This window comes from Athene noctua, chromosome 5 (genome assembly GCF_965140245.1).
Source record: "Athene noctua chromosome 5, bAthNoc1.hap1.1, whole genome shotgun sequence".
NCBI classification, from domain to species: domain Eukaryota; kingdom Metazoa; phylum Chordata; class Aves; order Strigiformes; family Strigidae; genus Athene; species Athene noctua.
The window spans coordinates 2,835,497-2,846,885 of record NC_134041.1 but is presented as its reverse complement, the minus strand read 5'-3'; the positions used below and the strand labels follow the sequence as shown (position 1 = coordinate 2,846,885).

Sequence of the window (11,389 nt, the reverse complement as noted above, 5' to 3'; positions counted from 1 at the left end):
ACCTTTCAGAGGAGAAAACATTTAAAAATGTAATGGGAGGGAGGAGAACCGAAACATGAACATCAATATGAGGAGAGTAAGCCCTTCAGACTTAGCCTGTGTACAGCTGACTGAAGACCACCATCAAAATGAAGGCAAGTAGAAAAGCAGTCAGACAAAGAAGTAAAAACAAAGCACGTAAACGGAGAGAGATAAGAGGAAGACTGCAGCAAAGCAAAAAGTAGTAGCGTTATGCAAACTTCCATCTTTTCTGTATTTAATCTGGATTTATACCAAAAAATTAAATTTGCTTTGAGGTTAGAAAGGAGAGCCACAAAGAGTTTCTCAGTTCCTTCCTTGGTGAGTCCCTGAGTGTCACTCTGACTTTCCGGGGGGGCCGTGTGTGCACTTTGCACAGGGCCAGTTAGCGAAAGGACTACGGACTGGGAGGGGGGGTCAGGCAGAAAGTATGAGGCTGCCAAGCAGACATTCTGTCTACCGTATAATTTTTTTTTGAGCATATATTGTATTGCTTGAAGGCATGAAGATTAGTATCATAAAAGAAGTGCCACTTTCAAGGAGATTTTCCAAAGGTCAGACCATGATTTTTCAACATATGATGCTCCTGGTTTGCTCGGAGAGTGCAGGGGCTTGCTGCAAAGCGAAGCAAACGCAGCAGCCTAAGGGTACCACAAAAGAGACCTTTATTCATATGGATCTCTACCTGTATATACAGTTAGATTACAGTTTGAAAAATATAAATTAAATATTTATCTGTGAAGGAACTTTAGAAGATATATCAGTAACATCATGATCTCTACAGAGGGATAGCCACAATTAATAAACCACGTTGAATCATACGCTACAGAAAGAGTGCTTTTCTCTGGTGCTGTCACATGTATCAGCTATTTTGGAGACATCTCACTTGTTCTGTTTCCCAGCGTTGCCATATACTGACCTATTCGGCATCTGCATATGCTGCTGTCAAAAGCATGTTTACTCCCACCGTGGTGCTGGGATTTATGTCTGACATATGTTCCTCTTCTTCCTAGACTCCAGTATTTAAACTCCAGATTCATTCTTTTCTCGCTCTTTTTTTTAAAAAAGGGACGTATTTCTAAAGTGGCCTCATTTTTGCAAATCTTAATGGCTGTATTATTTATGCCTGAAGGCTGTTAGCCTAGCAGAGGCTTCATCTCTTCTCTTCTTTGCATCTCACTGGTCCTTTCCCTCTCCAGCCTGCGGCACGTACACACTCCACTGCTGGGGATGCCACAACCCTACAGCACGGAGCAAGGGCAATCCTCCTCTTCTCCAAGGCTTATTCTGAAGCAAGAGGAGACGGATCTAATCCACAGCTGTCAGCCAGATCATCTAAGTGTGTGAAAGACCAGCCTGGTTTGAGGGTGATAAACATCAGGTTGTCTGAATTAGCAGTTTTGACTGATGTCCTCTGACTCCGAAGGCCGTATAGTCTGAATTTTTGTGGTTTTTTTTTTTTAGATACCCTATTCATTTTTCCCCCTGTGTCATTTTGGAGGGAGTTGTTTCCCATTTTTCTTTAAATATTTTGATGTGTGAAAGCGAGCGGGTGTACAACTAATTTAGAAACGGCACCGCTGGTGGTTTCCTCGGTTGCAATTCTGCGTCGGGTTTGCTTTCCACACCGCGGACCAGCTCCTCCGTAAATGCAGGAGGCAACCCGTTGCAGCCTGAGCTGCAGGGTGGAAGGAAAGGTTGCTAACTGCCACTGTGCTGGAAGCTGATTAGCTTGTCTGGGGAGGCAGTGGTGCAGACATGAAGCATATGGGAACTCCAGGAGGAGTCCGGGTTTGCCTCGAGGGCTGTAGTGTAAAGGAGTTTAGATTGTACAGGAAAATGTTAAACCTGTTCAGTGGGTTCCCTTGCCATGAGCAGGATCCTGGGGCTTTGGAACCAGAAGGACAATTGCCTCATTCACTTCCTGAAATCAGTTTGTTAAAAAAAAAAAAAAAGACGACTATTTGTAGCATTAACCTTGTGATTTCATGATCGGGTGCATGACTTGGACGACTTGGATAGCTGGAAATTCAGTGGTGTTGCTGCTCATGCAGCGAGCTACTGACTTAGCTCCAGCTGTGACCTCGATTTGATAATTTTTTATGTAACAAAGTTTACAGAGATGGAGTTTTCTTTTCAAACATGCAGCTAAGGTCAGAAATAAAATAAAAAAAACCCAGGTAGTTTAGCCAAGATATTTGAAAACCACTCAGCTTTTCACTATAATTTAAAACCTTTGCGTCCTACACTAGTGAATCTAATAAAAAAACCATAAAATGTAATATGAAAATGACTAGTGCTAAGAGCGAATTTGGCTCAGTTTTGCTTCTCTCTCTCTTGGGCCCAGGGAAAATATTCCAATAGAAGACCAAAAGCTTCAGCATGGTGGAAAGAAAATTCCTTGTCTTTCAGGTAGCAAATGCAGCTTCAGCAATGGAAATACGAGATACTGATTATGGCAGATTTGAGAGGTGGTGTTTTGGTTTCGGTTGCTTTTGCTAAACCAGAAATCCTCCTCAGGAAAACTGAAATAAATATATTACGCTCGGCCCATAAATCACCTAAACGAACAAAAGCCACGGATAAACTGATACAGCTTTTGCATATTAAGAATTAAATTTCATTTATTAAAACCAAATGAGAGTTTTGCTGAGGTCCCTTACAGGTAGAACCTGAGCCTGAGAGATGCCAGCGGGTGCTGCCGGGCCCCAGCCCTCTCCCCCGGGAGAAGGTTTCGGGTCTGACCCAGCTCCTGCTCGTGCCAGCACCAGGGAGAAGTCAAAAAACCAACCGTTAAAGCAGATAGAAAGCACATTTCAAGAACATAGTGTATGATTGTAGAAAATAATGTCGTTGTATTAATTCTCAGATGGATTGTTAACTTGTGGAACTTACTCCTACAGGACATGAGGGACTCTGGTAGGACCCTGAAAAAAATTAACTAGTGAAGTGGATATTGAAGCCATCTCGTCAGCACAGGTCAGATTTATTTAAAGATTATACACATTTGCAGGGTTTTGACAGAAAGTGTTAATTAATGAAGAGTAAATCTAGAGGGTACGTATTTCATACGTGCCTACTATTTGACTTCTTGGACTGGGCAGGAACCGCTGCCAGGAGCAGAATAAAAAGACTGCTGCTTTCATTTGGCAAATTTTATTCCCCTGTACGCGCACCGCAGGCTCCTGGCGTGTCCCTAACGAGGCGCACGGTGAGGAGGGAAGGTGGAAGGTGTGAGGAAGACGAGGGATTGAGGAAGCTGCTGCGTGTTGCCAGGCACTGCCAGGGCCGAGGGGGTTATGAGCTGAGGGTACAGCCGGGGGTTTATCTGCTTCACCCCAACGTGGCTTCATCACTCGCAGGGGATGTTTCTCCAGGGGTCTCGGTTATATTCTCTGTGCTGCCCTTCCCGGGAGGTCAAGCTGTCATTTGTGTGCCGTCGAGTGGGTTAGGCTTGACGTGCCTTCCTTTCATTTATTTATTTTCCAGCCCTGTGGCACAATAAACGTTTTCTCAAGCCTCATCGCTTGACACCGGCTTGTGCCGGCCGGTGCTACGCTCGGGGTTGTTAGAGAGGAGGCAGGCACATCGTGCTCTGATTTAAAAAAAAAAAAAGATTAAAGGAAAATTTAAAAGGATAAAAAAAGTTTTTAAAAGGTTTAAAAAAAGTTTTGAAAAAATTTTTAGAAAAGTTGTTTAAAAAAAGGGGTTTTTTAAAGTTTTTAAAAAGTTTTTGTACAAGTTTTTTTTTTTTTAAAAATAAAAAGTTTTTAAACAGTTTTCGGAAATTTTTCAAAAACTTTTTAAAAAAGTTTTTTTAAAGTTCAAAAGAAAGTTTTAAAAAAGTTTCAGTGCTTTCATTTCTTTATTTGGTGACACGTAGGCACCTGAGACCATGTTAAAAGTCGAGGAAAAGATTAAAAAGAGTTTAAAAAGAGTTTTTAAAAAGTTTTAAAAGTTTTCAAAAGTTTTAAAAAGTTTAAGAAAGGTTTTTAAAAAGAGCTTTTAAAAAAGCTTTAAAAAAAAAAAAAAAAAAAAGGAAGAAAGCGTGCTGACTGCTCCGGACCGACGGCCGGGTAAAGTCACACCCGCGGTTCGCGGGGCCGGGTCGGCGGGGCGGGGCGGGGCGGGGGGGCGCGGGGGGGGCCCGTCCCGTCCCGTCCCGCCGCCCCCTCCCGCAGCGCGGCCGCCCCCGCCGCCTCCTCCCCCCGCGGCGACTCCGATCCCGGCTCCGCCGCTCCCGCTCCGCCTCCGCTCCGCACTTTGCGTCTCTCCCGCCGCCGCCGCTCTCAGTCAGCGCCGGGGCCGCGGCGCGCAGTGTCCCCGGAGCCGGGCGCGGGGCGCAGCGGCCGCCCTCCCGCCCAGCCGCTGCCGTTCCCCCCCCCCGCCGTCCCCCCCCCTGCATGGCGGCCGCCCCGCAGCCCTAAGCGGGCCCCCGGGGGCGCCGGGCCCGGGTCGGTGCGGGGGGGGTGGCGGAGGGCCGTTGGCCGGAGGCGGTGCCCGCGGCTCTCCCGCCGCGGCAGCATGGCGCGGGGCGGCGGGAGGCTGGAGGCCGCCGCCGCCTCCACCACCGCCCGGGGCCGCCGCCCGCCGCGGGGCCGGGGACCGCTCGGCCTCCTCTGCCTGGCGCTGCTCTGCGCGCTGGGCAGCGCCGAGGCGGAGTTCTCCATCCTGGACGGGGCGCAGGTCCTGGCCGCCCAGATGAGGAAACTGGCCACCGAGGAGCTGGGGGTCGTCACCATGCAGGTACGGCCCGGCCCGCCGCGCGCCTCGCCTGGTTTTCCCTCCCTCCTCCCCTCCCTCCCTCCCTCCTCCACACTCTCTTCCCGATTCCTGTTTTCCCCTTTCTTTCTCCATTCCTTCCTTTTTTTTTTTTCCCCCCCCCTCACGCCCCGGGGGGGTCTTTTCTTCTTTGCAAACTTTCCCTCCGCCTTCGCGCGGCCCGCCCGGCTCCCCCGGCCCCGCTCCCCTCGGCCCCGGCCCCGGCCCCGGCGCGGGCTCCGCTAAGAGCGAGGGGCGGACGGGGGACGGACCGCACGGCGGCACGGAGAAACTCCGGGTTTATTTATCATTTCTGCTCTTTTCTATTGTGTTAAACTCCCTCCCCTCTCCCGCCTAACCCCGGTTTTCGCAGAGGGGGCTGAGCCGGCCGCCCCCCCGGGGGCTCTGTGGGGCTGGCGGCCGGGTGCTGACCTGGCCCCCCCTCCCGCGGCCCGAGCATCCCTCTGCCAGCTGCCGGGCGGCTGCCGGGAGAAAAACGCTCGGATCGGGGGTAAAAAAAAAAAAAAATTAAAAAAGGAAAACAAAAAAAAAGCGGCGCAATTCTTCCCCGGCCGAGCGTGCGTTTGGGCGAGTTTATTAAGATGCTGTAATTCGTGGGGGGGGTCTGGGTGAAGGTGGTGGTGGCGGTGGCATCTCGGCCTTCGAGGCGGCGGTTTAGCGGGGTGAGCCCTGTAGGGACTGGTCGGACTGGTGGGGTGTGCTGGTACCTGCGTTCCAGCTATCGGCCACGGACCCTCCCTCGGGGGGCGAGAAAAAAAGTGAAATCGGATCCCAAGCGGCTTTCAGGGGGAAGGTATGGTCAGTAGCAAATGCGGTTTTAAAAGGCTCCCAAATTGAAAAGGAGACACTTTCATGGGATCAGCAGGGGTCTCTACCCAAATGGCCTTTTATCTTCTCTAAACTGGCCTCATTCTCTCACCTCTGAAACATCATTGTGTTGGCCGCCCTCCTAGGGCTGCGTTTTGTCCGGGAAAACACTGAGCTGTCTCTTGTCCCTGATGCTAAGAAGATGTGGATTTAAATGACTTCACTTAACAAGGTAGATTATTGATGTACTGAATTCAAGAAGCCGCTTTTTTTTTTTTTTTTCTTCCCCCCCCCCCCCCCCCCGTGCCGTGCATACCGCATGCATGTATGTATTTCCCCTCAAAAGCTACGAGCATAATCCTGGAAATGGTGGAGTCCCTGGTTAATGCAAATTAAGTCAGTGTAATTGTGTGCTCAATCTATTTCTGGTGTTTAAAAAAAAAAAAAAAAATCGAATCCAATCATTTCAACACTTACTGTCGTTAAAAAGGCAACTCGTGAAAATATACGTGGTTACCTTGCTGTGGTATATCAGCTAACTCTGTAGGATGAGCTGGGTTTTCTTTCCAAGAATTACACTGACGATATGAACTGGAGACCAGTCTGCATGCAAATAACATCAAAACTGCGTGTGCTATTGGATATTTAAGGCCCCAAAGTAATTTAATGTGGTGAAACTGGTACTTAAACCCTTTTCGTACGGAGCTCTATTTTTATATGCTTAATATTTTGGCTGTCTTAACTCCCATCAAGCTAATGTGCAGCCTGTCCTTTGCTCTCCCCTGTAACATTATTACAGCTGTTTAAGATTAAAAACCAGTGGGAATAAACCTCCCCTGATTTTTCGAAGCTTCTTTGCTGACCTCCTCCAGTAGAACAAAAAATGTTATGACATGTGTCACTGCAAGCCCGTGCTTCTCACTCGGTTTTAGGGCAGAAATGTCCGAAGCCCGCTCAGGCAGGGCTGGGTGTAGCTGGCACAGAGTCGCCCTTTTTCTCCGCTCACGCGGGGCCGCCGGCACAGCAGGGATGCTCGGGGTGATGCAAACAGGTGCCGTGGCGGGGCCGTGCCCAGGCAGAGACGAGGAGTGGGGGATTTTGGAAGAAGAGCGAGAGCGCTTTTGGTCTTTAACTGGGTAGAAATCCAGGGGTGTTGTCCTGGGTTTAGAGGGCGACGCAGAGGCAGGCCCCAAATCAGGACCTGGGGAGAGGAAGTCGTGGTAGCGAGAGGAAGGATTAATGCCCAACCATTTGGGAGCTGCGGTTTTATTTTAGTTTCATAAATTGTAGGGGAGGAAGCGGCGGGGTTTAATGCTTCCCTTCACGCTCTCTTCGTGCTTTGGTCCTTGCCAGTTGTGGCTCCCACGTCTGCACGTCCTGGTGATAGGCAGCTGGTGTCACCAGCCGCCGGAGCGGGACGTAACTGCGGGAGAGGGCTTTGGAGGAAGGGTAGGTCTGAGCTGGAGGTGGGCAGGAAGCATCCAATGAGTGAAGGAGCAGGTGGAAATGCTTAAATAGAGTGAGGGTGAGAGGATGGTTTGGGTGTGTTTTGAGTCTGGGAAAAGAGGAAATTGTAGACAGAGCCTCCATAAATGCAGGATGAGGTGGAGCCTCCAGAGCGGTCACTAGAGGAGCAAGTGGAAGAGGTAAGAGGAGAACCACGAAATTTCTGAGCCTTAAATGTTTGTGTAATGAATACAGAAGTTGTGAGAGAGAAAATAAATCAGATGCCTGCTGGAGCAGCCATCAGTGCTATAAAAGAGATCCATCTCCTCTGTACAGTACCTACTTCCTGTGATACATCCTTCTTCTACCAGTATTTCACGTAATTAGTCCAACAGCAATAACGACTTAAGTGTTTTTATTCAAATTGCATTGTTTTGCATTGTTGAGAGGAGTGAGGTGCGTGTGTGACTGCATTGTGATACAGGCTGAAGCTACAGGAAGGATGAGGATGAGGGAGATCTGTGATGCCAGCATCAGTCTGACGGTTGTTTTTGGCACTCACACCGCTGCTTTCTATTTATAGACACTTGTGTGAGTGCAGGATCTGACTATTACCTTTAAGTAACGCTTTGTTTTCTCGCCCATGTAAGTGCTCTGGTTTTGGATATAAACCTATTCCTTGGATGGTGCTGCATAGAGCAGCTGAGGATAACGTAACGTAGGTGACAACTCGTGAGATGCATCAGTTGCTGAATGTATTGGACAGCAGTTTAACAGCTTCTTATTTAAGTTCCAAATTAAAATATACACATTTATATCCTGCAAAGCATTCGCTGAGTGAGAACACGTGTTGGGCGCTGCAGGGCAGAAGGAGGTTCCTGGGTGTCTGTGTGTTACCGTCCTGGGTGTTAATTCTCCAGTTCGATTGCCTGACTTCTGTGTTGCACCGATTAATTATTGCTCTGTTCTACCAAAACCACAGTTAATGACGTTGCTGTATCTTAATATCGCCTCTCTTTCCTTTCACGCGTCAGGAGATGGGGTGGTGCGTACGTGTGCGTGCTTGCGCATCTTTTTTTCCCTGAGTGATAGAGGGGATCTGTTCGTGGTTCTCCCCAAAGTTCGTTAGTGCTTCTTCCTGATTAACCAGAAACAGCTGCACCACCATCTCTTACTCTTCCCATTGGATGGAGGCCGCTGTACCGGGACAGCAGCGGGAGGAAAAGTCGCTGGATTGGGGGGGGGGATGCTGTGCCTGCAGGACACAGATATTGCACCTACCCTCACCCCAAACCCCTTATCTTCTTTTTTTGTTAGCTGGAGCGCGTGTTGACAGCATCCGTGTTGTTACAGGGAGCAGCTTTTTGGCAGCAGGCTGCATCCTTGGAAGATGGCGTGCAATCGCATCTCCGCTTGCCAGCCTGAGCAGCCCCATTACTTGTCATTACTCAGTAGACTACATCTTAAATAGCCCAACGTCGTAATTCACAGAGGGCTGGAGCTTGGTGAATGAGCAGCTCGCATGAGAGTCCTGTAACATATTCTCCTGGGCAGAGCTGGCACTCAGCGGTAATTAAAAGCTAAGCACTCCTTTATCCTAAAACTATAACAGAATTAGTGGTTGTGACATGACCTGGTCTGCTGCTGGAGTTTCACCATCCCCGTTACCTGGCTTGTCTGATCCTGGCTCCTCTGACCTGGTTAAAATTACAGAGTAGGTTGTTGGTTGAAAAAAATGGAATTCTTTAGTTGGGACGTAAAGGCAGGAATAGAATAGATCAGAACTTTTCTGAGCGTTTTGTTTGGTTTTGGCAAGGTTTAACCCTCTAAATCTGCACGGGGCATCCGAGGTGAGGACGATTTTTTGATAGTGTGGGGCAAGGTAACATCTTCACCTCCCAAACAGGGATATAATGCTTGCAGTGAGAGTTGAAAGGATTAAGCAATGCTTTGAAGATAAAAAGCGTTGTTAAGTGCTTCTATAACTTTCAAAATGCATGTTGATGTTTCTAGCCAGATAGTAAGAAAAGTTATAGGCCCAGAGGGCCTTGAGTATTTTTGAAGGCAGCTCTGCTATCTTAATCCTTTACACTTACTCTGTGAAGGAAGCACAGCCTTTTCTCATTGTCTGTTACTGATCTTGGTGGTTGGAAGAAAAAAAATGCGTTTTTTAATCTGAAAAAGCAGTTTGCTGGTCATTTTTTTTCCTGGTGTGGGTTTTTTTTTTTCCCTTCTTTTTATATTAATACTTGGCTCAGGTGATTTAGTGATGTCTAAAATAACAAACAGCATAGTACAAGCTTCTTCGGGTTGATTGGCAAGCCTATTATTTATTTTATTAATAAGTTGTCTGGCCATATGTTTTTCAAGAAGAACGGATTGTGTGCTGACCAGAATGACACGGAGATGAGGAGATGTCCGGGGGTTTATACGGGGAGGACGCCCTGACACCATTGTTCTGAAAAATCCACATCCTTTGAGCTTTCTGGGTGATGGCAAAGAGTTGCAGTCACCAGAACTGTCCATTTATTTAATCTCTTTAAAAATGAACACTGACAGAATACAGTATTTTTTTTCTAATGGGCTGGTCTTCTGGCTAATGACAATGGATTTACGACTTAGTAGAGATAAATCCCATTTTGAGCTGCTCTGCAGAAGTGCCAGATCCGTGGTTCTCCATCTCTGAAATCAGGGGTTTCACACATTTGCTCACTTCTTTCTATGGGTATTTACAAATAAATCTGTCGGTGACTGCGAGCTACTTGTGCAGCTTTATAGCACCACAAGTCTTCCAGCACTGGGTCTGAAATTTGGACTTCTGTGGACCCCCAACTAAATGACAGCATGGAAAACAGCTTTTTTTTTTTTTTCCTTTTGATTTTCGGGTTGTTTCCAGCTTATAAAGCTGAAATACAATAGACTAATGTAAGGAAGGCTGATAAATGTTTGACTATATGTATATTTTTTAATTATTATTTGGCAGCAGTGCTCACTTTAGTAATAATTACAGAGTAGAAACCAGTGGAGTAAAACCTCATCTGTTTTACGTGATTATGCCTTGGTTTGAATCCAGCTACAGCAGCCTTTTTCAAGGCACTCCGAAAGCCCAAGACTGCAGCAGTTTTTCATCCTGTTCCACACGGATTCTTTTTTTTTTTTTTCCCAGCATGAAACATTTCAAAAAGATAGAGAGAGGTCCTGGTGGAAGGGCAGTAAAAATGGCTGCACGTAGGAGACCCAATCTGAATTTTTAATTAGGCTTTGAGTTGTGTCTTCAAAGTGTCGGGACATCGTTAGTGATGTAAGTCTTGTTGCATTAGCGAAGACTGACATTTCACTTCAAACGGGGAGAATGCAGCTGTCCTGTGCAGATAAAAGTTGCCGAGTGTGGTGCAGCAAGGTGGGTTGGTAGATAATTAGCTGTCCCCTGCACTGCTGTGACGAGGGACCCTGCCAGTCGTGGCGGGGACCGGAGGGGTTATTAGCAGCAAGAGATCCAAGTGCGCTGTGAAGCGATTGGGAATCTCTCAGCTGTGGCAGGGCTGATAACGCGTATGGTAAGAAGGCGCAGAAGTAAATACAGCGTGTGTTAGCCCACTTTTTTCTTAAATTCTTTCAATGCAGCGGAGGAGGAACAGTTAGTGCCTGACGATCTGAAGGTAGCAGAGAAGCTGCTCTGCTGCCGGTAGCTTGGCCAGGCACTGGTGAGAAAAAAATGATGCTTATTGTTTAATAACATGGAGTGCTTCACCTCTTCTCAGATACAAAGGCAAGATATGTTTAAGAATGGAAGGAAATGTGAACTATTAAAAGATTTGTGTCTGTGTGTTTGCAGGTTATTCTTTTATGACTGTGGAGTAAAGAAAATATTAACAGATTTATTTCTATATTTTTTTTTTTTGTTCAACAATTACTGTTTTCTGTTCTTCAGTTATTAGTGAAAAAGTCAGCGAAGAAATGATTGGAGCCTTGTCAGTTCAGTACCCCTGAGTGTGGAAGTGCCCAGCTATAAGGAAGAACCCCAAATTTCTCTATTTCCTTTGTCAGGGCACCCCATAGATGGAAGTGCCCAGGGCTGAGGCACAGGGCTACCTCAGTGCGAGCCCGGCTCTCTGAACTCTGGTCATGGCAATGCTTCGTGGAGCAGAGCTTATGGGGGCTTTGCTGGGGACTTAAGGAAGAGTTGGGTAATGTCCCAGGAATTATTTATTTGTGTGAAAAGGAAAATAGTAACTTTGGTGGTTTGTTTTTTGTTTCTTCTTTCCCGTACATGAATAATATAGCTTAAAAAAAATGAAATTTAAGTAACTTATCTGATGTATCAGTCTTTGTTTTG

At 47.1% G+C, this 11,389-nt stretch overlaps 1 protein-coding gene across 1 annotated transcript in view; it reads left to right on the top strand.

Moving 5' to 3' along the window:
• The first annotated feature begins 4,345 nt into the window (after positions 1-4,345).
• The window catches only part of CACHD1 (cache domain containing 1), a 114,735-nt gene continuing 107,691 nt past the window's right edge, over positions 4,346-11,389 (top strand). Inside the window, exon 1 of the mRNA XM_074906046.1 lies at positions 4,346-4,764. Within this exon, the coding sequence (XP_074762147.1) occupies positions 4,543-4,764 (222 nt within the window). The 5' untranslated portion in view covers positions 4,346-4,542. The remainder of the gene's footprint in view (positions 4,765-11,389) is intronic.